This window comes from Budorcas taxicolor, chromosome 8 (assembly GCF_023091745.1).
Source record: "Budorcas taxicolor isolate Tak-1 chromosome 8, Takin1.1, whole genome shotgun sequence".
NCBI lineage: Eukaryota > Metazoa > Chordata > Mammalia > Artiodactyla > Bovidae > Budorcas > Budorcas taxicolor.
This window is the reverse complement of record NC_068917.1, coordinates 106,611,078-106,637,429: the sequence shown is the minus strand read 5'-3', so window position 1 is coordinate 106,637,429 and position 26,352 is coordinate 106,611,078. Positions and strand designations below refer to the sequence as shown.

The window sequence follows — 26,352 nt, the reverse complement described above, 5'->3', positions numbered from 1 at the left end:
TTCTGAAGCTGCAGATCTGCTCTGAGCCCCTGGGCAAGGCCTGCACCCTCCCGGGACCACTTCCTGGTTTTCAGTCCTTTAGACATGATTCCCTGTCCTGTTGATCTCTAGTGAGGGGCAAGATTAGGAATATCATGATTCTTGGCACATGCCCAGTAGGAAGCTGTGGGTCCACAGTTAGAGGTAAGTCCAGATGTGACTTGTGAAATTGGGGGTGTGAGTGGGAGGACCCCACTACAGAAAGAGCCATGGGGCTAACCTAAGTCTCCCATTTTATGGTTAGGTAAACTGAGACCCCCAAGTGGCTCATTCCATTGTTTGTTCATACATTCACTCACTCATTCAGTAAACACCACTGGCATCAACTGTAAATCAAGGTGACAAAGAAGACTGACAAGGGACAAGCTGGCTTTGCCCAGGGAGCTCACAGTCTGGTGGGGGGCAGACAGGTAAACATTTACAACCTCACACGCATGCTTTGATGGGAGAAACCTGGAGCGCTGGAGGCACAGAGGGTCACCCAGTCAGAAATCGTCAGGGAAGGTTTGCCAAAGAGAGTCATGATTAAGGGGGAATGGCAGGTGGCCCAGGGCAGGTGGGGGTGAGGAGTGGGCTGCAGGGCCAAAGGTTCAGAATTCCAAAGGTTTGCAGGGCCATTCTAGAAGTGCGTGGCTTCAGCCACTTTGGGAGTTGGAGTTTGTCCCAAGGGCAAAGGGGAACCACGGAAGGGTCTCGAGGAGCCACTAGCTTCGATGTGTGTTTAGAGCATGCTGGCCACTGTGGCAGGTGGGCTGACTGGTAAGGGTGAACTGGAGGAGGGGGACCGATGAGATGACCGGTGTAGGGAGAGGTGAGATACCTCAACCAGCAGCACCTAAGCCCCGCTTGGGCTGGGCAGCCCCTGAGACCTGGGCACTGGACACTGGGCTCAGGCAAGACCCCAGGCAGGCCAGCCCCAGCCATGGGCTTGGGGAGCACTTGGGGAGAGGGACACTGAGCCCAGAGGACAAGCTAGGGAGCCACTGGAGAGAATCGGGACTGGGGATGCCCTGGGGAGGTGTCATAGCCATCATCTGCAATGGTGTTCAGACCTGCCCATGGGCCTGGTCCGAGAAAAGTCAAGAAAATCAAGTCCGGTTGCTCCCATCCCACTCCCCATCACAAGAACAAGCAAGGAAAGACCTAATACGCTTGTACCCACCACTGTGGAAAGTAGCCCAGGTAACGTTCCATAGTTATGCCCTCTTTTTCCCCACGGAAGTACGGACCCAAAGATAAAAAAGCAGGGTGCCTCTCAGCTATGCTTGTGTGTGCAGTGAGCGTCCCCGCTGCAGGGCTTCTGACTCCTGAGGCTCTCTCTGGAGAGCTGGTCCCTGAAGCTGGGGCTGGCAGGGTCAGCCCAAGCTGGAGACGACAGTAGCCAGGTATTGAAAGGCGAGACCTGTGACTGAGGATAGAGGTGTTTGTAGAAGGTTAGCGTCCATGGAGGCAGAACCCAGGGAGGTGGGGTGATGGCCGTACGGCACAGGCACTGGGCCGGGTGGGGCGGCTGGGGTCCAGTCCATAGATGGAATAGCACGAGCTCAAGTCTCAGTGTCATCCCTTCCGTGACCCTGGGCAGTGACTTAACTGCTTTGAGCCCAAGTCACCCCATCTGCAGAACAGATGCAAGAATAGTAGCCCCTCACGGGTCAGTCATGGGGATTAAATCCACTGACACGTGGAAAGATTGAAGCACAGGGCTTTGTCTGTTGCGGACAATTTAGCCAAAAGCCAATTTCAGCCAACGTGACGATCTGATGGAACTGACAATCTGGGTTCCAAAAACTTTTACTTAACAAATTGAGAACCCACTTTGGGCCAGCATTGAGGAGCATTACTGTTAACAGTAAGGAGCATAAGGAGCCTTACTGTTAACACAGACAAGAAACAAGAAAATGGGCAAAAGACATGGGAAGTCAGATAGTGATAAAGGCTATGGAGCAAAAGAGAGGAGAGAGGTCCGTGGGTCAGGGCGGGTGCAGTTCTAAAATAGGGGCGTTAAGAAAGGTCTCACGCAGGTGACATTTTTTCAGAGACGTGAAGGGTGGAAGGAGGGTGAGCCCAATAATTGCCATAAAGCCACTCGTTTCTACTCTAGATAGTTTTGACGCTGCATCAGCTTGTGTGGCTCAGCAGGCTTGAGCCGGGGCTCTTCCACTCCCCAGGTTCCTTATCTCACTTACTGTATGTGCCCCTGCTTACTGGGAGGTCTCTAGCCTCAGGCAGAGGAGGCCCCTGGAACTGAGTGTGAAAGCTTTCCTTGGCCGCCTTGGGAAGCATGGACAGGACCACCCAGGGGGCCCCTGGCTGTGACCGGTTCATTCTTGTTTGGACAATTCCTTCTCCCGCTGGAGCCAGCCACGATTTTCAAGTTTCCTGGTTCCAGTTCAGCAAAATCCCTACTTACTTTCCCAGAGATAGACACAGGACTGAAGGCAATGAGTCCTCACTACCCCCATGTCATATACCATGGGTCTACCTCCCTCTCAGCATCCTTACTCAAGAACAGCAGCTTGTCCAGAGTCCCTAAACCCTGGAGGAAGTCCGCAAAATCCCAGGATTGTCATCATTACTCGGAACTGTAGATACCACAGGACACTTCTGACTTTCCCCAGAATGTTGGAATTGGGGGATGTTCTCTGGCTCCCATGACATAGGGTAGCAGTTCTCCAGAACTATCAAACTTAGAAGAAAGTCTCTGATACATTAGAACTGGGACAGCTATTAGAAATCCTGAAGCGCTGTGGGAATTTCCCAGAATTGCAAATCCGTAGAAGAGCTCTTGGAAACTGTAAAACTTTGTGTAGCAGTTGGGAGGGGTTCTCTGAAATCTTTGGCTAGGCGTGGGGATGTTTACCAGTGCTTGGAAGACCATCCGGGAGTTTCTAGATTGGTGTCAAATCCAGTGACCAACCTAATGTCTGGAGCCCTGATGCAGTTCTCCAGATCCTCGGGAACTCTAACTCTTAGCCAATGCAGAATGGGGAGCATGGTGAAAACATTATAGTGGGACGAGAGAAACTTCAGGAAAAGCACTCCTGTGGATGCTTGGGTTTAAAAGGTTATGAGGTTTCATCTCAGTGACCAACCTCAAGGTAGACCGGAAGAGGAGGAGAGAACAGGAGAGCTTGTGAAGCTCTACCGGCCAAGAACTTCTCACCCCCATCCCCCTACCTGCGTCAGCTTTCTCTCACATCCTGCTTTCTCTCACTCAGGGTCTTTCTTCCCTTTGACTAATGACACGTTTGCCCCAACCCCTATTAATTCAGTTTTGCACACCAAACTGACTTGATTGCAGCCCCTTTGAGGGATATTTTGTGTCCTCGATTATTTTTCCTGTTCTGTCTCCTTGTGGAGCTTCCAAAGACTTGTCTTCCTTTATTTATTTATCTAATTTTTATATTTGGCCACACAGCACAGCTTATGGGGTCTTAGTTTCCTGACCAGTATCTGAACCCACATCCTCAGCAGTGAATATGTGATGTCCTAACCACTGAACCACCAGGGAATTCTCTGTTGACCTTTTTTTTTTTTAAGCAAACGTGATGGAGTGCGATTGGGTAGGTGGGGGTAGTCTTGCTATGAAACAAGGAGCAGCAGTTTCTAGAACTTGTAAACGAGTTGATGCTATGGATGGAGACCAGGACCGGAGGCAGGAGACCTGGATTCCAAGCCTGCTTGGCAACAGATCTACACACCCACTGGCCGTCACTGACATCCACGCTTACAGGTCAGCAAAGAAGGCCATAGGGACTTCCCTGGTGGTCCAGCGGTTAAAAATCTGCCTTCCAACGCAGGGGACACAGGTTCTATCCCCTGTCGGGGAACTAAGATCCCATATGCCACAGGGCAATTAAGCCTGGGAGCCACAACAGAGACCCAGCACAGCCAAAAAAAAAAAAAAAAAAACATTGCTGGCCACAAGCGTCTTCCTCAAGAACGTTCTTTCAGCCCCTGGCTCCGATTACACTATCTCTCACTCATTGTACATTTTGTTGTTTATTTGCTAAGTCATATCCAACTCTTTAGTGACACCCATGGCCTATAGCCCACCAGGCTTCCCTGTCAATGGGGTTTTCCAGGCAAGCATACTGGCGTGGGTTGCCATTTCCTTCTTGAGGGGATCCTCCCAACCAGGGATAACCTACGTCTTCTGCATTGCAGGCAGATTCTTCACCACTGAGCCAAAGTCCTTATTTGAAGGCCAGGCCTGGCCTACTAGGCATGAGGACACTGGCCTGACCTTAAGCCACCACTCTATTCTCAGAGAGCTTTCAGTCCAAGTGGGGTAAAAGGACAATCAAAGTGACAATTGCTATGCAATGAAAGAAATAATAATGATTAGCATATTTCTCTGGTGCCAAGCATCATTCTCAGCACTGGCCATATATCCATGTTGCATTTCTCACAACAACTCTGTGAAGTAGGTACTATTATTATCTTCATCTTACCGTGAGGAAACCAAGACAAGAAGAGGCTCAGAAATTTTCCCAAGGTCACACAGCTAGTAGGTGGCAGAAGTGGGATTTGGGCTAGGGTGTTCTGGCTCTTGAATAGGTGAGCTCAACAACCATGCCAAGTGCTACCCAGTAGGACCACAAAGGAAGGGATAATAGACGAGGGCTTTTTATCCAACCAGGAACCACTAAGAAGAAAGAGCAGCCTCCTTGGAGAAGTTAAGTTCCATTGAATCTCAACAGCCCAACAAATTCAGACTCTACAGAGGTCTTTAATAAGATGGAGGAATGGACTTCCCAAGTTCTTTTAACCCATTGAAGAAACCTCATCACCTCCAGAGATACAGTAATTGTTCACAGGCTACCCACAGAAGGAGGATTCTGTGCAGCCTAGCCAGAATCAAGAGAATTAGAAATGGACCCTGAAAATCCAGCCTTTTGTGTGGGAGGTCTCTTGGCTACAGAACTTGGCAAACCCTCTCCCTCTCTCAGCTTGTCTGCCCAATGTATGGTTATGGGAGCCTGGAAAAGGTAACTAACCTCTCTGAATCTAAGTCCTCCTCTGAAAACAGGGATAAGATTGGTTTATGCTATGAGAAATTAATGTGCTCGTAGGGGATGATATGAGGATTAAAAATGTGAATCCATGTAAACTGTTTAGGACAGAACCTGGCAAGTGGTCAGTGCTAAATACACACTGGCTGTTATTACTATTTTCATTACTAATGGATGCTTTCAGCACAAATATTCTACCAGTGCTGTTTTCCAGGAGAGGAATTGCATCAATATCTGGACTCTGGTTATACAGACTCATGAAGTTGACACCCAGCTCTGCTGGTTCCTTCCTACAAGGTGAGCCTTCTAATACAGGTTCTTCCAGGGAGAGATTAGCCATTCAGGACTCTGTCACCCAATGGAAAACCAGGGAAGAGTTCCCACTCTCCTTCCAGGGAGGCTGATCGCTAGAGATGCATTTGTCTTCATTCAAGAAAGGCCAGTGGGACTTTCCAAGGAGTCTGGCTTGTCTCGTGATTTCAGAAAAGAGCTATTTTCATCCCTCCAAGGATACTGGGTGACGTCACCTCGGTGAGCCAGGAGTCGGGCAGGCCTGCCTGAGGTCCTGCTTTATTTAATGCAGGGCAGATAAGACCAGCCTGCAAAGAGCAGGAAAACTCCTGTGTCCTCTTCCTGAATGCACACCAGGCCTTTGGGGAGTTTATTCCTCTGGGAGCCCTTTCTTCTGGGGTACAAAGCAAGCCACGCCCTGGGCCACAAGCTCTGTTCTTGGGGCAGCTGGGTCTCCAGGACAACCAACTCCAACGTGTCGCACTTTCTGGGCTGCTTCTGCAAGCTGAGCCACCTGCTCGCACAATCACGAGGCTGAACTGACAACATCTAAGGGGGTCCTCTGGCTTCCTGGGTGGCCCAGTGGTAAAGAATCCGCTGCATCGAACCGTGAGGTTTGATCCCTGGGTAGAAACGATCCCCTGGAGGAGGGCACAGCAGCCCAGTATTCTTGCCTGGAGAATACCATGGTCAGAGGAGCCTGGTGGATTACAGTCCATGGGGTCGCAAAGAGTCAGACATGACGGAAGCAACTAAGTGTGCACACAAGCAAGGGAATCCTCTGGCTTCCCAGGTGGCCCAATGGTAAAGAATCTGCCTGCCAATGTAGGAAATGCAAGAGATGCAGGTTCAATCCCTGGGTCAGGAAGATCCTCTGGAAAAGGAAATGGCAACTGACTCCAGTATTCTTGCCTGGAAAATTCCATGGACAGAGGAGCCTGGTGGGCTGCTGTCCATAGGGTCGCAAAGAGTCGGGCATGATTGAGTACACACGCAAGAGGGTCCTCCACCCAGGGTTAACGTTTATTATTTGCTAAGCTCTCTCCAAGGAGCAAGAAAGTAACATGTTTCTCATCATTTAATTCTTATATGCCCTTATTAGTTCTTACGAACCCCATTTAACAGAGGAAAAGACAGGTTGAGAAAGTTGAAGTCGGTTAAGACCAAACAGGCAGGAAGGGGTCACAGCCATGACTGGAACCCAGGACAGTCTGGGTGCAAAGTTCAGCTGCTCGGTCATCACTCTGCTGGACAAAGGCTTGAGGATCCTGCCAGCCATGATGCACAGAATAACTCAAAATCAGCGATTCAAGGGACCTTTGCTTTTAAAATTGTGTCTGGGAATACCCCAGTCACTCATTCATGGATCGTGATTCAAGGATTTGGCCATGGTGATTTCAAATCTCCCAGTCTCCCTCAGCTGTCTTCTAGTTGGGTGGTCTTTTCTAGGGTCTGACCTACATTTCTGCTCACAGTTCTAAGTCAGTTGATTAGTAGGTGGTCTCTGAGCTGCTGTTAAGTGGCCAGCACAGTGCTGGTCTCTGAGGAAGAAGAGAAGGGCCAAGTCTTGCTGTGGCAGAAAGCAAGTATGCTCTTGGCCGGGGAAGGGAGAACGAGGCTCATTCACACTGAGAGGAGTACAGGAGGGAGACAGCCACCCCTCTGCTCCAGGTGTCTGAAAGAACACAGCCACAGGCCCACTGTGTATCAGGGGACAAGGATCTGGGAGGTCAGCAGCGTGACTCGGTGGTCAGGGAGACACATCTGGGTTTGGATCACTACTCACTGGCTGGGTGACCCTTGACACCAAGTCATCTGATCTCTTGGCCTCGATTTTCCTATCTGCAAAATGGGGCTACACATCATAGTGAAACGATGGAACCTTAAGCAGAGGATTCAATATGACATGCTTGCTGAGTCCTCAGCACTGGACCCGGCACACATTATGAATCTAAGTGCTTATTAAGGTGGTTGCAGCCCTTGTGCTCAATAGCAGTAACACCCAGTCCTAGCTCACCAGGAGAACTGAATTCACTGGGCAGGGAACTAGTTTTAAAGAAGGCTCATCTAAGCACCCAGATCTGTGGCCGGGGTGGGGATAGGCAAGGCAGAAGCTGAGTGTTTTACACTCATCAGAGGGGTGTAAGCAGGCTTGGGGCAAGGGAAGCTGGTTTCCAGCCCTGGTTCTACCACTTCTGCGGGCCTTGACTCTTGGCCTCTGCCTCCAGGTCCGTAAAGGAGGAACCTGTGAACAAATTCCTTTTCTTTCTGACGTTCTCTGCTGCCCTCTAGTGGACATGGGGTACTCACACCTTTTTGCGTGTGATTTCTGCTACCTATGGAGAATCCCAGGGACGGGGGAGCCTGGTGGGCTGCCGTCTGTGGGGTCGCACAGAGTCGGACACGACTGAAGCGACTTAGCAGCAGCAGCAGCAGCATGGGGGCTTTACCTTAGCACACTGTGCGAAGTGCCTGTGATGACATTTGTCCCTCCCATGTGTACACTGGGAGCACTTTCACAAAGGCCCCTCACCCAGTGCTTATTTCACCTGTCACATGAGATTATACCTTCATCAGGAATCCAGAGGAGGAGGGTGAGGTCAAGGAGAGAAAAGACTGCCCACAGTCACCCAACAAGTCACAAGGACTGGAACTCAAGCCTGTGGGTGGCCTGGCTCTTTGCGACAGGAATGGGGAACAAAACCTAGACAGAGCTGGCCGGTGAGAATAACTCCTCCTCCATCACTGGAGGAGTCCTGGGTGCTGCCGCCTCCAGTTTCCCCTGGAGGGAAAGATTGTGGCTTTGAGTCTGAGGGAACTGGGCAGCGTCAGGCCCTGGGATGAGGCCCACGGCTGGATAGCTCGCCATGGGGAGTCAAGGCCTCGCTGCCACCCGCTTCCTCCATTAGCAGAGGAAGGTCCCAACCTTGGCCATCTCCACCTAATAATGTCTTTGATGTCCCTGCCGGTCCGTTCGCCAGATCCCAGTGCTCCGGGCTTCCTTCTTCCTGGAAAACCTCCCAGTGAGTTACTTTCCTGAGCTTCCTACTTGCACTGCCTCCTCACCCGTCTCTCCCAATTATGAATCCAGAAGCACTTCTGAAAATGCGCCAGGGCTCCCCAGATACTCCAGACAACCAGCAATCCCCTTGAGCGGGCGTCGGAGTCCTCCCTGCTGGTCCTCTCCACCTCCCCGGCTCGCTCCACGTCTCTCTTTGTCTCCCAAGCTCCAGACCTGTGGTTTGGCTTGTTTGCTTTTGCATTCCATATACATTTCTCTCTCCACCGTCCTCCTCTAAGCCTTTACAGTTGCTGTTTCCTCTGTCTGGAATACCCTCTCCTCCTCCCACCCCACCCCCACCCTATGCCTGCCTTTTTGGCTGGCTGATTTCTACTCATCATGCCAGGTTCGCTCTTGGGGGCGGAGCTCTGGGGAGTGTGTCCTCTTTTCCATCCTATCCTCAGCACCAAGCCTGGAGAGCACGTTTGGTAAATGAATGAGTGGACGGATGAATAAAGGATGGGGGAAAGCCTGGGCTCTGGAGCCAGGCCCATATGACCTCCAGCTGCATCACCCCCAAGCTGGGGAACTTTGAACAAGTTCTTTTCCTTCTCCGAGGCCCAGAGGGTTCATCTGAAACAGGCCTCCGTTCCCTCCTGCCCTGGCTCTTTGGCTCGGAGGTCTCTTGCGTGGTCAGGCCCTTGCCCTCCCCTGGAAAGGGTTCTGGGACCTGGCCAATTTCAGTGGACCCTTGGACCCTGGATCCATTAGGAGGACAGGGGCCCCAGAGCCTCTCTCCTTCCACCCTGAGGGCCAGAGGGGAAGAGGGTCAGCACTCCTGTTTACTGCTAGCCCTGCGTCCTTGTGGTTCCGGATTAATTTTTAAAAAGCAGCTCAAAGTCCAGGTGGGCTTTGTCAGAGTTTGCTCTCACTGTTTGCTCTGGTTAATAATCTCAGGAGAGCAAACGTGTCTGGAGGTGGGAGAAGAGATCAACATCCTGGGCCCATCCTCCCGGCCTCTCCCCTCCCCCAGGGGGGGCTGTGCGGAGGGTTGAATAATTTTGCCCCCAAAGAGGCTGGGATTCTTCTACACCCCTGTGGGTCTCAGGCTTCCCTTGGGGCCAGGGGGCTTGACGGTCCTGACAATGCAGACCCTCTGTGAAGGTCAGATGAGCCACTGTGGTGCCCTGCAGGCAACCTTCACAGGATGGCTCTGCTCCTGTTCAGGATTCGTTGAGATTTTTTTCATTCTTGTATCAGGCTTGCTTTCTTCAAAGGCAGACATCCTGACACCATCACACAGGTGAGGCAGTGGGCTTTCACACACATTGCTCACTTGACCTCTTGTCAGATCAGGGATTCCTGTCTTCCATTTACAGGTGAGAAAAGTGGGCTTCGGAGAGGGAAGGTCATCCCCAAAGTTGTATCGAACAAGTCAAGGCTTCTGGCTCTCAGCGCCCCTTTAAGTTCAGACTGCCTCCTCACTATCACCACGAAACAGACCAAAAGCTTGAGAAACTCTGAACAAGAGGGAAGACAATTGTCACTGTTTCCATTCTTTCCTCCATCTATTTGCCATGAAGTGACGGGACCGGATACCATGATCCTAGTTTTTTGAATGTTGTGTTTTCAGCTAGCTTTTCCACTCTCCTCTTTTACCCTCATCAAGAGGCTCTTTAGTTCCTTTTCACTTTCTGCCATTAGGGTGGTGTCAGCTGCATATCTGAGATTATTGATATTTCTCCCTGCAAACAGATGGGGGAAACAACAGAAACAGTGACAGACTTAATTTTCTTGGGCTCCAAAGTCACTGCAGGTGGTGACTGCAGCCATGAAATTAAAAGACACTTGCTCCCTGGAAGAAAAGCTATGACCAACCTAGACAGGGTATTTTAAAAGCAGAGGCATCACTTTGCCAACAAAGGTCCGTATAGTCAAAGCGATGGTTTTTCCAGTGGTCATGTATGGATGTGAGAGTTGGACCATAAAGAAGGCTGAGTGCCTAAGAATTGATGCTTTCGAACTGTGGTGTTGGAGAAGACTCTTGAGAGTTCTTTGGATGGTAAGGAGGTCAAACCAGTCAATCCTAAAGGAAATCAACTCTGAATATTCATTGAAAGGACTGATGCTGAAGCTGAAGATCCAGCACCTTGGCCCCTGATGCAAAGAGCTGACTCATTGGAAAAGACCCTGATGCTGGGAAAGATTAAGGGCAGGAGGAGAAGGGGACGACAGAGGATGAGATGGTTGGATGGCATCATCGACTCAGGGGACGTGAGTTTGAGCAAACCCCGAGAGACAGTGAAGGACAGAGAAGCCTGGCATGCTGTAGTCCATGAGGTTGATGAGTCGGACACAACTTAGTGACTAAACAACAACAAATACATATAGTACATATATTTTAGAAAATTTATGAATTTTTGCCTATCTAAAAAAACTTATGACATTTTGATTCCTCTTGTTTGACTTAGTATGAATAGAATGCTGGATTTCTAATTTATATTCAGTCAAAACTTTAATATAGTTCTGTGTATTTTGGCATCTAGTATTACTGCTTAAAGTCTAGAAAATTTATTATCTTAGTGATTTAAAAAAATTTGAATGAGGCTTGAAACTTTGAGTCCAGTTCTGAGAATATGAAGAAATACTATGTCATAAAAAAAAAAATCGGGAGATTAACAAGTGATACTGAGGAGCCTAGAGGGCTACAGTCCGTGTGGTCACAAAGAGTCGGACACAACTGAACAACTAACACTTTACTTTCCACAGTATTATTAACTAAAGTACAGATTTTGTTCAAATCCCACAGATTTTATGCTAGTGTTCATCATTTGTTTTCTTACTTTTTTCAAGACTCCACATTGCATTTAATTGCATGGAGCAGCTTCAGCTGCATGCAACACATTCTGGTAAATTCTCTTTTCATTTTTATTCTGTTGCAAATATTTTCTGATCTTCCTTGTGGTCGTTGCTTTGATACACCCATCATTTAAAAGTGGACATCTAATTTCCAAATGCATGGGATTTTGTTTAAAATATCTTTAATATTAATTTCTCATCTTATACTAATTTCTCATTTAAAAACTTTCTTCTCTGCAATCACCCTCTGTGTTTTTTTCAGTCTAACTTTACTGAGGCTTTCAACGGCTAAGTTGAAGGTCTCTCTTGGTAAATGCCACATTGCACTTGAAAATATGTGGGTCATTTTCAAATATCTTTTGATATTGAGTTCTAATATAATTCCACAGTGATAAGCGAACAAACTCTGTATGATTTCAATATCTTTAGACTGTGAACTTTTTGCACCTTGTTTTCCATCCCTGGCTGTGTTTCAGTGTCTCCTGGCTTACAGTCTACGGGCACTTGAATAGAAACTGGTTCCTACTATTATGTGAAAATTGTATAAATCTTAGTTATGTTGAACTGGTTTCCAGTGCTTTCCGTGCTTTTCATATCCTCCTACTTCTCTGCACGTTCATTCTGTTAATTTTTGAGAGTTTGATATTGAAACTCCAACTAAAAATCTTAATTTATCTACTTAAAAAATAATTTTCTGTATTTTCCAAGTTTTGTGTAAATGTGTTATCATACTTTCATAATTTAAAAAAAAATTTAAAGTAGAGAGGACCTGCAGTATCACTAGCAAGAGTTTGATCTTTGGAGACAAACAGATCTACTTTATAAAAACTCCCATTAAATATTTCAATGGAATGAACACTGTCTAGTTTCCTAAGGCTGCCATTAAAAGACCACCACAGAGTGGGTGGTGTAATAAAACAGAAAGGTTTCCTCTCCCAGTTCTGGAGGTTGTAAGTTCGACAGCAAGTTGTCAGGAGGGCCGCATCCTTCCTGAAGGTTCAAGGGGAAAATCCTTCCTTGTTCTTCCCAGCTCCTGTCGGCAGCCCCTGGCGTTCCTTGGCTTGCAGCCGCCTCGTCCCAGTCTCAGCCTCTGTCTTCCTGTGGCCATCTTCCCTGTGTGTCTCTGAGTCCAAGTCTCCCTCCTCTTTGTCTTATGAAGACATCAGTCCTTGGACTGAGGTTTCATCCTCCTCCGGTAGGACCTCATCTGAACTAATTACATACGCACGTAATGTGTCTGAGGTCCCAGGTGCACTTGAATTTGTGGGGAGGGGACTTTATTCAACCCTCAGGAAACACAATCAGCTCCCGCCATGTGCCAGCTACCATCCTAGTGCTTTGCAAGCATGACCTTCTTCAATCCTTGTGACAATATTCTGAACCAGGAACTGCTACTATCCCATTTTCAGATGAAGACACGGATGTGGTGAAAGGTAAAGTCGCTCACCCAGTGCTGCCCTCTGCCCCAGTGAGCAGCACAGAGAGCAACCTGGCTCCCGAGTCCATGCTCTCAGCCACCACCAAAGGCTGCCTGTCTATAAAGGGGAAAAACAGCACTTGCTTGTTGGGGCTGTTGTGGGGATGAGCCATTTCAGGGCAGGTGAAAAGTACTTATGCCTAGCTGGTACATACCAGAGGCTCAGTGCATCGAAGCTGTGGACATCAGCAGCAGCATTATTATTATTTTGACTATTAATATTATTGTGAGGGCTGTGGGAAGCCACGGGTCAGAGAAGGAGCTCTGGGGATAGGATACCTGAGCTCTAGTCTTATCTTTGCCACGGTGGTGGTGTTAAGTCGCTCAGTCAGGTCCAACTGTTTGCAACTCCATGGACTGTAGCCTGCCAGGCTCCTCTGTGCATGGAATTCTGCAGGCAAGAATACTGAAGTGGGTAGCCGTTCCCTTCTCCAGGGCATCTTCCCAAACCCAGGGATTGAACCCGGGACTCCCACCTTGCAGGCAGATTCTTTACAATCTGAGCCACAAGGGAAGCAAGCTTTGCCATAGAACAGCTTATAGTCTTTGCTAAGTCACTTACTCTCCCCAGGCCCTAGAATTTTGTATATGGTCAACAGGCCAGTTGGGCTTGTTCTCCTGGCTTACAGGTGGAATGACTCAGCAGAAAGGGCTTGGGCTGCTGGTCTCTCCCATCCTGCCTGACACAAGTGAGGAGTTTCTGGGGAAGCCCTTGTGATGCCTGAACCCAGCATCCAGCTGCACCCAGGCCAGGTTGCATTTGACCAGCGGCTCCTCTGAAACAGCTACCCTGGCCCCTGGGGACTGTGACCCCGGCCAGGGTACTAAAAGGGATCGATCGGCCCTGGCCTTGGGGCTCTGATTGGTCCTGGCCTAGCAGCTCAAACAGCAAGGTCACCTACAGCCGCAGGCCCCTTCCCCAGCCCCAGTCCGTAGCAGCCTCGAGCAGGGAGCTGGTGCCTCTTCCATCCCCAGACCAGCCAAGCCTGTGAGTGACACCCCAGACAGAGGAACCGGAGCCATGCGGAGTCTCAGCGGCCTGCTGCTGTTACTGACTGCCTGCCTGGCGGTGAATGCCAGCCCCATGCCCACATTGCCCGATGACATTCAAGTGCAGGAGAACTTCGACCTGTCTAGGGTAAGGCTGGCGTCTCTGGCAGTGATGGCGGGGTGTCTGAGCTGCTGGGCCTTGCTGGCGGGAAGGGGCAAGTCCTGTGTGCCTTGGGGTCTCAGTCTCTGCATCTGGAACTCCAGGGGTGGGTCCCTCAGGGCCCTTCCTGCTGCTCAGACTGTCAGGACTTCACTGAAGCTGCACCTCTGTACTCACCCTTTTGTGGGACTCTGGGCTGCCATTCTGAGTCAAAGATCTTGAAGTCTGAACCTGCACTTTTGGGCTCCAAGGGAAATCGTGCTCCAATTAAAACCCACCCAGAGAAGGCTTCTTGGAGGAGGCAATGGCACCCCACTCCAGTACTCTTGCCTGGAAAATCCCAGGGACGGAGGAGACTGGTGGGCTGCAGTCCATGGGGTCGCCAAGAGTTGGACACAACTGAGACTTCACTTTCACTTTTATGCATTGGAGAAGGAAATGGCAACCCACTCCAGTGTTCTTGCCTGGAGAATCCCAGGGACGGTGGAGCCTGGTGGGCTGTTGTCTATGGGGTCACACAAAGTTGGACACGACAGAAGCGACTTAGCAGCAGCAGCAGAGAAGGGTTGGTGCCAACCAAGTCCTGCTGCCCCTGCAGCGCCTCCCTCCGGCAGTGCCCAACTTTGTGTGACTCTTCTGCCCACCCTCTAACCTGCATCCCTTCATCCTTTAACTACTCACCTCTGCCACAACATCTGTTAGCCCATCCTGGGCCCTCTGCCCTACCTGTAGGATCATGGGGAGAAGAGGAGCAGGACAGAAATCAGGCCAGTGGGACTAAGTGGCTATGGCAGGGTGCTGTGCGGGGGAGGCTGCTGTCCAGCCCCAGCTCTGCCCAAATCACTGGGTGACCTTGAGCAAAGCCTGTCCCTCCACCGCCACCCCAGGTTCCTTCTGACCTTTGTAGCCGCAGTATGGATTTTGTTTACGTTTAGGGATGAGGAAGGGTTGTGGGGAGCGGGGCATGAGGAACAGGTCTCTGGTGGTCTGGGATGGCGAAGGGTCTGCAGACACCTAAGGGCTCTTTCTAGAAGTGGCAGGCTCGTCCTGGGTCAGGCTCAGCTTAGGGAAAGGAGTTACTTTCTAACACAGAGGTATGGGCTGTGTGCAAGGTGGTGAGCATCCCTGGAGGAGTAAGAGACAGGACTCCTGCTCTTGGGGGGCAGTGGCTGATGGTGACCTTGGGGCATGGGGATTTGGACCCTGTCCAGTGAGCAGCGCAGAGCCTGCATCTCAGCAGAGTCAGGCCCCCTGCCAGCGGGCTGGGTGGGGTCTAACTGCCATCTCCCTCCTAAGCCAGCCATGATGCCTGGAGCGCCATCATCAGGGCTCCACCTCCCTAGAGGCCTCGTAGCCTCCAGTTACCTGTGAGACATGATCACTTAGGAGGAGACGTCACTGAGAAGCGGGAGGGGGACAGATGCTCCCCCCCAGTCTTGTCCAGGTCCAGATCCTGAGGGCTTTTGGCTGCCTCCTAGATCTACGGGAAGTGGTTCAATGTGGCCGTGGGCTCCACCTGCCCGTGGCTGAAGAGGTTCAAGGACAAGATGACCATGAGCACAGTGGTATTGAAAGCGGGGCCGACGAGCAAGGAGATCAGCGTCACCAACACTCACAGACGGTGAGTGGGGACGGGGTTGGGGGACTGGGACCCACCCCCATCCCCACCCCCACCCTGGCTTTAGCCTCCACCCTGTCCTGGAAAGAGCCAGGACTCACTCCTGAGGGCCAGACTTCTCTGCTTCCCACCGCCAGGGCAGCCCATTCTAACTGTCCCATCTACACCTCAAGGGCAATGCCCCCAACACTCCGCCTGTTTCCCCATCTACTCTTGCCCCTTGGGCTTCCGCTAGCTCAGCAAAGGCGTTTCTACACAACCTGGAAAGCTGGGTGCAGGCGCATGTCTTAGACTCTTCTTTCCTCTGCCACGACCGTTCGGTCCACCATCCAGCCTTGTCCCCTCTCTTCCTTATTCCGTCCAGTCTGTTTCCTTTTTCCCTCTTCACCTCTACTGCCCTGGACCAAGTCACCTTCACCTTTCTTTCCTACTGTTATCTACAGTAGCCTCTCTACATTTCTCCCCACCTCTAACCTCCAACTTTCCATCCAATCCATTCATCACCTCGCAACCAGAAAGGCCTTTCAAAAACTCCAGAGTTCCTTCCCTATTGCCCTTGAGATACAGTTCAACTCCTTCAACATAACTTTCCAGCCCTCCGTGACTCCCAAGCGCTCACTGTTCCCTTCCCCACACACCTACATACTCTCTGACCCACCTAGCTGGATCTTCTTTCAGTTTCTGGAACCCTCCATCCTCTGGGACTTTGCATCAGATATTTCTCCTACCTAGAAAACCTCTCCCCACTTCCTGCGCTAATTCCTATGGATCCTTCAGGACTCAGGTTCTTTGTTGCTTCCTCCAGGAAGGCCTCCCTGACTCCCTCCACCTATCCAGGTTCAGGTTACATGCCTTCTTTTGTGCTCTCTGAGTACCTCACGCTTCCCCCCACATGGCAGTAACCACACCGACTGCATCTGCCTCTCGCCTGCCCACCCCCCTCATTGGATTTTACAGTCCAGTGCTCCATGACGGGTCAGGGTCTCCCCTGCCTTTCTGTGTATCCCCAGCCTGTCACATAGTGCTTGGCACGTAGATGATGCTCGTTAAATATCAATAAGATAAATGATCATCATTATAGCAATAATGGGCTTCCCTGGTAACTCAGCTGGTGAAGATAGTAGCTACTGCATGCACAGTACTTACTCTCTGCATAAAATATCTCATTTGACGCTCTCAACCACCATATGAGGTAGAAACTATCATTATCCCCATTTCTCAGATGGGGAAAATGGGGCGAGAGAGACAGAAAGTAATAAATGCATTAATGTGTTAATGAATCGTTCTGATTTCCTGGTGTATACGTATACTGTGCTGATTTTTGGTGCTGGGTTTAACCAAGAGGATAGCATCAGTTAGCTCCTTTCCCCCCCTCAATCCCTCTGCTCTCTTCTGTGAAACAGATGTCTCTCAGGACTGGTGTGAGAATTAAACCAGATATTTGGAAATACTACTTTTCAAATTACAAAAAAAAACCCCCACAAAACCCTGTATTTGGAAGGACCCTGTAGGAGAGCGGGGTGTCAGGACAATGGTCTCTACCAGATATTATCTTCCTTGTGGTTTGTTCATTTCCAGGAAAGGTGTCTGTGAATCGATCTCTGGTATTTATGAGAAAACAAGCACTGATGGCAAGTTTCTGTTTCACAAAGCCAGTAAGTTGAGTCAAAGGGGACTCCCACAGTTCTCTCCTTCGCTAAAAAAAATGCCTGATGTCTTAAGCTTGCTTCCTCTCTGCCCCTACAGCCATTCCTCCCATTTTTCTGCAATGTCATCTACCCTCCCTCCAAATTCCCCCCCTCCTTCTTCTCTCTCTCCCTCTTTTCTCTTTCTGTCTCTCTAGCTCCTACCCCCGTGACCCTTGCCCTACCCATGTACACGCTCATCAAGTGCTGGTTTTAAGTGATGAGCTGAACACATTACTGAATTCAAGTGATGGTTCTGAATGCTGAGGATAACATCAAGATTTCATCACCCTTCCTGTTAGGCATCTGCAATCAACTGATAAAAATTTGCTAAGCATCTACCATGTACGGAGTATATGGTGCTAAGGGATAGATGTGGACATGAATTTATCATTAATCCAGCAAATGTTTATTGAATTTGCTCTATGCATCAAATAATCGTGTCAGAGCGTTAATGTTTAGATAGATGAATGGTTGGATAAATAAATGAGTGAGAGAATTAAAAAATGGTAAGTGAATGTATGTGTGATGGTAGATTAGTTGAGTAATCAATCAGTCGTTAAATACATAAACTGATGGGTTAACAGATGGAGGAAAGCAAGAAGGAAAGAGGGAGGGAAGGAAGGAAGGAAAATGGATGTATTTATGGACTGCTATACAGAGAGGACGCGCAGATGAAATGATGGTGGATGAATAAGTGACGAATCTATGGAGGAGATGGATGGAGAGAGAGAGTGAAGATGGACGAATAGATAAATGAACATATGCAAAGGGTGGGTGGACAGAAAGATGGATGAATAGATGATACGTGGGTGAATAGGTGAAGGATCTCAGGACAGAAGCCTTCTGACCGCTGATCTCTTTGTCTTCCTTCATCTTCCACGCAGAATGGAATATCACCATGGAGTCCTATGTGGTCCACACCAACTACGACGAGTATGCCATTTTTCTGACCAAGAAATTGAGCCGTCGCCATGGACCCACCATTACTGCCAAGCTCTATGGTAAAGGCCTGCAGCTGGGGGTGGGAGGAGACCTGTCATTGGGGAAATGAAGTGGGGAACTGCAGGGAGTTTTGCTTTTTCCTTCCAACAAAACTCCAGTTACGGGAAAAGTGAAAACGTTTACTCTCCCTGTAGGAGGTAGAGCTCAGTCTCCCATTTGAGGCTGAAGCTTCTTCTTTTGAGCTCAAAATTTCCAGAGAATTCTAGCATCTCTGGGCCCTTAAAGAACTGCTCTTGTGCTGGGTGGAGAGCTGGGAGACCCAGAATGGAGAGCCTGGGAAGGCTCCTCCTCCTCTTCTGGAGCTGAGCTTTCCGTAAGGGTGCTGAAGAGACCCAGCTGAGTCGATGGGTCTCAAATGTCCCCGAAATGAAAATCCCCAGGCAAAATAATGCCAGGCCCTGGTGGCCCTGGCCCCTGCTGTTCTAGGCATCTCCCCTTGCCTCCCACTTGCAGGGCGTGAGCCGCAGCTTCGGGAAAGCCTGCTGGAGGAATTCAGGGAGGTGGCCCTGGGTGTGGGCATCCCCGAAGACGCCATCTTCACAATGCCCGACAGAGGTAATGGCACCCCACCCCCTCACATTTCTGTCCCCTCGTCGTCCTCTGTGGCCCCAGGAGAACATCCCCCCAGCCCCTGGGTCTCTCCCACCACCCCTTGAGGTAAGCTGAGCTATAGTTCCCCTCCTCTCTTTATAGGAAAGGCACTCTGGGTCCCTGGACTTGCTCCAGGTCACTCGGCGTGTGCCTGGCAGAGCTGAGACTAGAGCCAATTCAGCACCCACTCTGCTGCCACCTGCCAGGTGCGGTGACAGCAGGATCCAGGGCCACCTCTTGGGAGGCAACTGAGGGTGGGAGTTAGAGCACCGAGCTTCAGACTGAGCCGGGCGGCTTCTGGCGGCTTTCAGAGCCTCATTTCCTCATCTGTAAAATGGGGATAATAATGTCCCCCCTTAGAAGCTGCTGTGAGGGGTCAATGAGATAAAGGCATTAAATACAGTAGCACCATACGTGGTGTTTAGTAAGTGCTAGATAGATGTCAGCCTTGGAATGCTGGTGGTGGGGAAGGGGTGGAGACGATAGAGGTGTGGCAGCGGTGTAGCCACCAGCCCGTCACTTTTCCAGCGATGCCCTTCAGCAAGCCATGCGGGTGGAGCCGTCCCGGCAGGGGGCTGATGCACGGGACAGGTCCCAGCGAGGGGGCCCGCCCGCCACATGGCCATTAGTTCTGCGGAAGAAGCAAAGCCTGTCTGGGTCTTACTCCCTCTCTCTCCTGTCCTCTGACTCAGGTGAATGTGTCCCTGGAGAGCAGGATCCAGTGCCCACTCCACTCTCGGTGAGCACCTCTGGTCCCCCAGCCCAGCCCAGCCCAGCCCAGCCCCACCCTGCCCGCTTAGGCTCCCCTGCCATGCCGGTGGGCGGGGTTGCTGAGAGAAGGCAGCGATGGGCAAGTCAGACCCACCTGGGCTCAATCCCAGTTCTGCATGGGGCTAGATGCTGCCCCATGTGATGTCCCTTTCCTCATCTGTGGCATGTATTAATTACCTTTACCTTGCAGGTGCTGGAATCCAGTGACGTTAGAAAAGTGCCTAAAAGCAGTAACAGACTCAATAATGAGATAAAGATACTCAACACTCAATAGATGAAAATAAAGTCAGTTGAGCTCTGAAAAACAGCACACTCGAGAGCAAGCAGTTTCTCAAGCCAATGCCTCTCCTTTGCTGACTTTTGATTTGGGGGGCTTCCTTCTGTTTAATTTTCCTGCCTTTTGCCATACTGATTAAGTCTTCATTCTTTCTCTGATTATTTGGAAATTATATATACTAATTTAGCCTACTGTTGTGTCTATATATGTGTGTGTAAAAGTACATATATTTATTTTAGAAACATATTTTTGAAATTTTTTTCATTTTAATCTTTATTTTTTTAATTATGAAAGTATATAACATATATACAAGGGACTTGGAAAACACAGAACAAGGTTACATATGTTCCACTATATATTACAATTATTTTTTTAAATAGATAAATTAAGGTTTGTAGTTGGAGTTTCAATATCAAACTCTCAAAAATTAATAGAATGAATATACAGGGAAGTGGAAGGAGATAATAGACCTGAAAAGCACTGAAAACCAATTCAACATAATTAAGATTTATATAGTTTTCACACAACAGCAGAATACAAATTCTATTCCAGTTCCCATAGACTATAAACTAGGAGACACTGGAACATATCCAGGGACATAAGATGAAGTGCAAAAATTTCATGGTCTGAAGATACTGAAATCATACAGAGTCTGTTCTCTTCACTGTGGAATTATGTTAGAAATCAATATTGAAAGACACTTGAAAATAATCCACATATTTTCAAGTGCAATGTGACATTTACCAAGAGAAATCTTTGACTTAGCCATCGAAAGCCTCAATAAAGTTAGACTAAAAAAAAAAAAAAAAAACAGAGGGTGACTGTAGAGAAGAAAGCATTTAAATGAGAAAATAGTATCAAAATGAGAGATTAATATTAAAGATACTTTAAATAAAATCCCATGTATTTGGAAATTAGATGTTCACTTTTAAATGATGGGTGTATCTAAGAAGCCATAACAAGGAAGATTAGAAAATATTTGTAATAGAATAAAAATGAAAAGAGAATTTGTTGCATGCAAACTGAAGAAAATTTTTTAAACTGAAAGAAAGCAAAAAAGGACAATACTGTCCTATTTCCACATAGAATTCGCACTGTTAACATATTTCTTTGCTTCCCTATTTTTAAAAATTAATTAATTTATTTTAATTGGAAGCTAACTACTTTATAATATTGTAGTGGTTTTTGCCATGCACTGACATGAATCAGCCATGGCCATCCTAACCCCCTCCCTCCTCCCTCCCCATCCCCTCCCTCAGCGTCATCCCAGTGCGTCAGCCCTGAGCACCCTGTCTCATGCAGCGAACCCGGACTGCCGATCTGTCTCACATAAGATAATATACATGTTTCAATGCTATTCTCTCAAATCATCCCACTCTCGCCCTCTCCCACAGAGTCCAAAAGACTGTTCTATACATCTGTGTCTCTTTTGCTGTCTCACATACAGGGTCATCATTACCATCTTTCTAAATTCCATATATATGTGTTAGTATACTGTATTGGTGTTTTTCTTTCTGACTTACTTCACTCTGTATAATAGGCTCCAGTTTCATCCACCTCATTAGAACTGATTCAAATGCACTTTTTATAATGGCTGAGTAATACTCCATTGTGTATAGTACCACAGCTTTCTTATCCATTCATCTGCAGATGGACATCTAGGTTGCTCCCATGTCCTGACTATTATAAACAGTGCTGCGATGAACATTGGGATACACGTGTCTCATTCAATTCTGGTTTCCTCGGTGTGTATGCCCAGCAGTGGGATTGCTGGGTCATATGCCAGTTCTATTTCCAGTTTTTTAAGGACTCTCCACACTGTTCCCCATAGTGGCTATACTGCTTTTTTGTTTTTTAAGAAAAATTACCATTGCTACTATAAAACTAACATAGTCTCATCATAAAGAATTAAAACAATGCAGTATAAAAAGTATAAAAAACAAGTTTTGAAAAACTGCACCACCTAGAAACTCTGAGTATTCACATTATTCCAGGAATCTTGACCTGTATAAACCTGGAGAGGGGCAGATGGAAGGAAAGTTGGATAGACAGATGCACAGATTTAGATATGCTGTTATTAAATGGAATTGCATTCCAGACGCTACTCCTGAATTTGAAAAGGCATTCACTGTTGTTTTACTTGAATTAAAAAAAAAAAATCTGAAGTTTGAAGGTTTAAAAAAAATCTTCAAATAAATATTTATCCTTGCCAAGAGGTTTATTTCTTAAAGAATGCTCTAAGTCAAGGTTGGGCTTCCCTTATGACTCAGCTAGTAAAGAATCTGCCTGCAATGTGGGAGACCTGGGTTCGATCCCTGGGTTGGGAAGATCCCCTGGAGAAGGGAAAGGCTACCCACTCCAGTATTCTGGATTGGAGAATTCCATGGACTGTGTAGTCCATGGGGTCACAAAGAGTGGGACACGACTGAGCGACTTTAAATGTGAGTGAAAGCTTTCAGAGGGTGTCTACTGTCTCTGGGACTTGGCAGACAGACGTCTCTACTCTCAAAACTGTGTTCCATCTCCTCTTCCGTTTTTCTTTTATTCTGTCCGGACTGGTACCATTCCCATTCTGTTCTGTCTCTGCAATTCCCAGACACTTAGTACTCGTTCTATATTTTAATGGATTCTACATTCTCTCCTAGTGAATACAATACAGCTTCACTATTCCTGAGTTATTATTTCTATTAATCTCTTAATGCCATTTCTTCACAAACTGCTGTGTTCAAGGAAGTTTTAAGTATTTGAATCCTGGAATTCTTCCCTGTTTGAGAATATCTTCCCGTTTCCTTCAACCTTGAATGAGATTTCTGAAGTGGGTCTGGATAGCTTCTGTTCTGCTTCTTTTTATCTGTCTCCTGCCTCGTCTGTTTTAGCCAGTTGTTTTTGTTGTTTGGTTTCGAAGTTGTGTCCAACTTTTTCGACCCCATGGACTGTAGCTTGTCAGGCTCCTCTGTCCATGGGATTCTCCAGGCAAGAATAGTAGAGTGGGTTGCCACGCCCTCCTCCAAGGGATCTTCTCGACCTACAGATTGAACCCTTGTCTCTTGAATTGGCAGGCGGATTCCTTACCACTAGTGCCACCTGGGAAGCCCGATGCGTTGGGAAAAACAGGCCATTCATCAGCCTAGTAGCTGTGTTTCTGTCTACACCTTGATCCTCAGAGCAAATGGCTTTTACATTCCCGGGGTCCAGGGGAACAACTGAGGCTAGGTCCCTGAAATAGCTTCTTCTGTTTTTTCCCCCAGAGGGCTCGGCGGGCTGTGCTGACCCAGGAAGAGGAAGGCTCTGGGGCTGGACAACCAGTAACTAATTTCAGCAAGAAAGAAGGTGAGGATCACTCCCTGTTTTTTTTTAAACCCCCTTCTGCCACACTCGAGAGAGGAAGGGCCCACAGCTGGTTCACTCCAGCTGCCCTCATCACCATGAAGTCTTTCTTATTCTTCTACTAGAATGAAGCAAAAGCCTAGAAAAGGCAAATCCCATCCTCTGCCCTGTGCCAGACATTGTTGAAAGAGGGGATCATAAGGCATGGTCCTTGAGCTTAGAAATATTCAGCTCCATGATGAAAAGCAAGTTCTTGCCCTGTCTATTTCACTTAGTGGCTTCCTGGCCTTGGTTTTCTCAACTGTACAATGGGATAACAGCCTGCTGAGCTGACCTCAAGGGCTCTTGTGGGAACACATGGAAAAATATGTGAGAATACTCTGTGTAGCTGATAGACTGATCACTCTTCAACTCTTTCAGCAAACATTGAACCCTGACCCTGCTTCGCCCCCCAGACCCTCTGCTGAGCACTGGGATCATGGAGACAAACACATCTTCTGGTCTAGTAGAGGAGGCAATCAAGGAAGAAAATAAGAGACTTGAAAAAGGAGAGTGAGCTAAAGAGTTGAGGGAGCTCAGAAAAGGGAGGAGAGAAGTGATCAGGGAAGACTTCCTGGATGAAGGAGAATTCACGTTATGTCCATTTATGGTTTATGGAGGAAGGCATTCTAGCATTCTATGGGCAGGAATGGTGAGAGCAAAGGCACAGGGTTGGGACATCAGGCAGAGAGGTCAGGCTGCCAGCATGCATGCTGGTGAATGTAGCCTCAACCACTATCTTTACAGAGCTACTGGGCAGACAAGACAAAAGCGGGATGCTTGGTCTCTGGGCCATTGGTAACGTCTCATATTATGGCACGGGTTTTTGGAGTCCAACAAATATGACTTGCAATCTTAGCTGTAGGTAACTGAGGAAATCTCTTTGCCTCTCAGGGAGTCAATTTCCCTTACCTTTAAAATGGGCTGAGAATGATTCCTCTTAATGCAGAGATGAAAACTAAATGAGGTGATTCCCCTTTGAAGCGTCCAGCCTGGTGACAGGCACACAGTCAGCACTCAGCGAGCGCTGCTGTTCTGCCCCTCCACAGATTCCTGCCAGCTGGGCTACTCACAGGGTCCTTGCCTGGGGATGTTCAAGAGGTATTTCTATAATGGTACATCCATGGCCTGTGAGACCTTCTACTACGGCGGCTGCATGGGGAATGGCAACAACTTCCCCTCGGAGAAGGAGTGTCTGCAGACCTGCCGGACCGTGGGTGAGTGCCACCCCACTCCCGCGTCCCCTGCACTGCCCTCTCCTGTCCTCCCAACAGACCACCTGCCCACTGAACAGGTAGCTAACAGAGGATGCTCAGGAGGTGGGATTCCAGGGCCAGTTTCCTGGAGGAACAGGAATTAAGCGCTTGGGTGTGGGGGACCCCTGGCACGTAGGTCTTCCAGGGGCCCGATTTCTCAATCTATAGGAAAGGTCTAGGCGTTCCAGGTGAGTAGGGTCCCTGCCGGGTGTCTCAGGTCAGTGATTACGAGGTTTTCTAATGCTCTGCGCCTCCCTCCCACTCCGCAGAGGCCTGTAACCTCCCCATAGTGCATGGGCCATGCCGAGCCGGCATCGAGCTCTGGGCATTTGATGCTGTCAAGGGGAAGTGCGTCCGCTTCATCTATGGGGGCTGCAATGGCAATGGCAACCAATTTTACTCGGAGAAGGAGTGTAAGGAGTACTGTGGCATTCCTGGTGAAGGTAGGAGGCCCCAAAACGCCGGGCGGGGCTGAGGGACCACCAGAGTCTGGGTCAGGGAGCCCTGGTAGGCAGTAGGGATCTGAAGAGCTGAGTTCTGGACTCTGTACTGGTGACCAGCACACCCACTCTCTCAGTTTCCCACCTGTGAAAGGGGCCAAGCCCAAGGCCTTTCCCCAGCTGGGATGAGGCACCTGGGGAGGTGCTGGCCTGAGCAGAGGTGGGGTGGGTTGAGTGGGGCAGAAGTGGGTTCCAATCCTGGCATTCATTGCCACATTCAGGCTGGCCACATCGTTACTCAAACAATTCAAATACTTCCAGTCACTGCTCCCTGAAGGCTCAGACCTCTGGATCTTGTCTGTCCCTGTTACAGTGCTTGCGTGCTCATTCATGTCTGCCTCTTTGTGACCCCGTGGACTGTACCAATTTAAGTCTCAGTTTTCTCTTTTGTAAAGTGGGACAAAGGACCCACTTCCTAGGCGGCACAGTGCCTCGCTTGGTTCATACCCATCTAGCAGCAGCCAGTACTAGTAACGGTGGCAATGCTGCGAGGATAACAAGAATAGCATTCCGAGAAGCCGCAGCTACTAAGATTTCTGTGCCTTATCTCCCCACCGGAAAAACGGTGCCTAAAGTAAATCAGGAGGCAAAAAACCAGGTCATCCTGTGGAATGCATCTTGGAGTTACCAAGTCACCCTGCAAGCAGAAGTTTCTGGCCTCAGGCTCAGGCTCGAACTCAGTCCCAGCTGCCTTCCCTCCTCCATGAGGCATCCCCATGCCCTGACCGCCCCCAACCACAGGCCCTTGGATGACCCCACACCTACTCCCTGACCCTCTCTGTGTCCACAGCGGACGAGGAGTTGCTGCGCTTCTCCAACTGACCGGCCCGCAGGCCAGAAGTCCACAAGGCAGCAGGAAGTGGGAGGGTCAGAGTCTGCCCCAGAGCCCTCAATAAAAACCGAATTGTAGACTCCTGAAATTCCCTGTCCTGACTGTTCATCACGAAGTATAATGAGATTGGGGGGAAGGGAGACCAGCTGGGGAGGGGGCATGAACTTTCCCCAGAAATGAAAAATGTGTGTGTGGGAAATGTAATAGAGCCATCTTCAGGACATGAAATTGGCTATGCAAATTACGAAACATAAATCACAGTTCTGTATAAAATGGGATTATTTTGTTTTGTTTTAATAAAGCCAGGAGAGAAAAGAGGTAGCAACTCTGGATACTTGTTTCCCGGAGAGGTTTGGCGGAGATCATCAGTGGCCCAGGGTCAGAAGAAATTACCATGCCTAGTGTGTGCCCAGGGGGGTCAGGTAAATGCCCACAAGTGCCTGGAAGAATTCCCCTGCCCTTGGCCACACAGAACCCCTAGCCACCCACCCCTGCAGCCTTTTTTTGTTCACAGCCATATCGCCAGCTGTAGCTGCCGAGGCTGGAAAGCCTCAGGCTGTTCCTCCTCGAAGGCCCTGGAGATCCCATCTCCTGCCATCCTCACTCTGGCCCTTGGCCC

The 26,352-nt window shown here is 48.9% G+C and overlaps 1 protein-coding gene across 1 annotated transcript; it reads left to right on the top strand.

The window, feature by feature from the left end:
* Positions 1–13,703: 13,703 nt before the first annotated feature.
* On the top strand, positions 13,704–25,723 carry AMBP (alpha-1-microglobulin/bikunin precursor). The gene is made up of 11 exons (XM_052645335.1): positions 13,704–13,820; positions 15,311–15,453; positions 17,029–17,105; positions 18,023–18,139; positions 18,594–18,695; positions 19,424–19,470; positions 23,028–23,109; positions 23,893–23,943; positions 24,195–24,362; positions 24,671–24,844; positions 25,692–25,723. The coding sequence occupies exons 1-11, from the start codon at positions 13,704–13,706 to the stop codon at positions 25,721–25,723; spliced, it is 1,110 nt and encodes a 369-aa protein (XP_052501295.1).
* Positions 25,724–26,352: the final 629 nt, after the last annotated feature.

Coding starts and splice junctions, on each gene's coding strand:
- AMBP (XM_052645335.1), top strand. CDS start 13,704: ATGCGGAGTCTCAGCGGCCTGCTGCTGTTACTGACTGCCTGCCTGGCG. Junction 24,363..24,670: donor GCAGACCTGCCGGACCGTGG/GTGAGTGCCACC, acceptor CCCACTCCGCAG/AGGCCTGTAACCTCCCCATA. Junction 24,845..25,691: donor CTGTGGCATTCCTGGTGAAG/GTAGGAGGCCCC, acceptor CTGTGTCCACAG/CGGACGAGGAGTTGCTGCGC.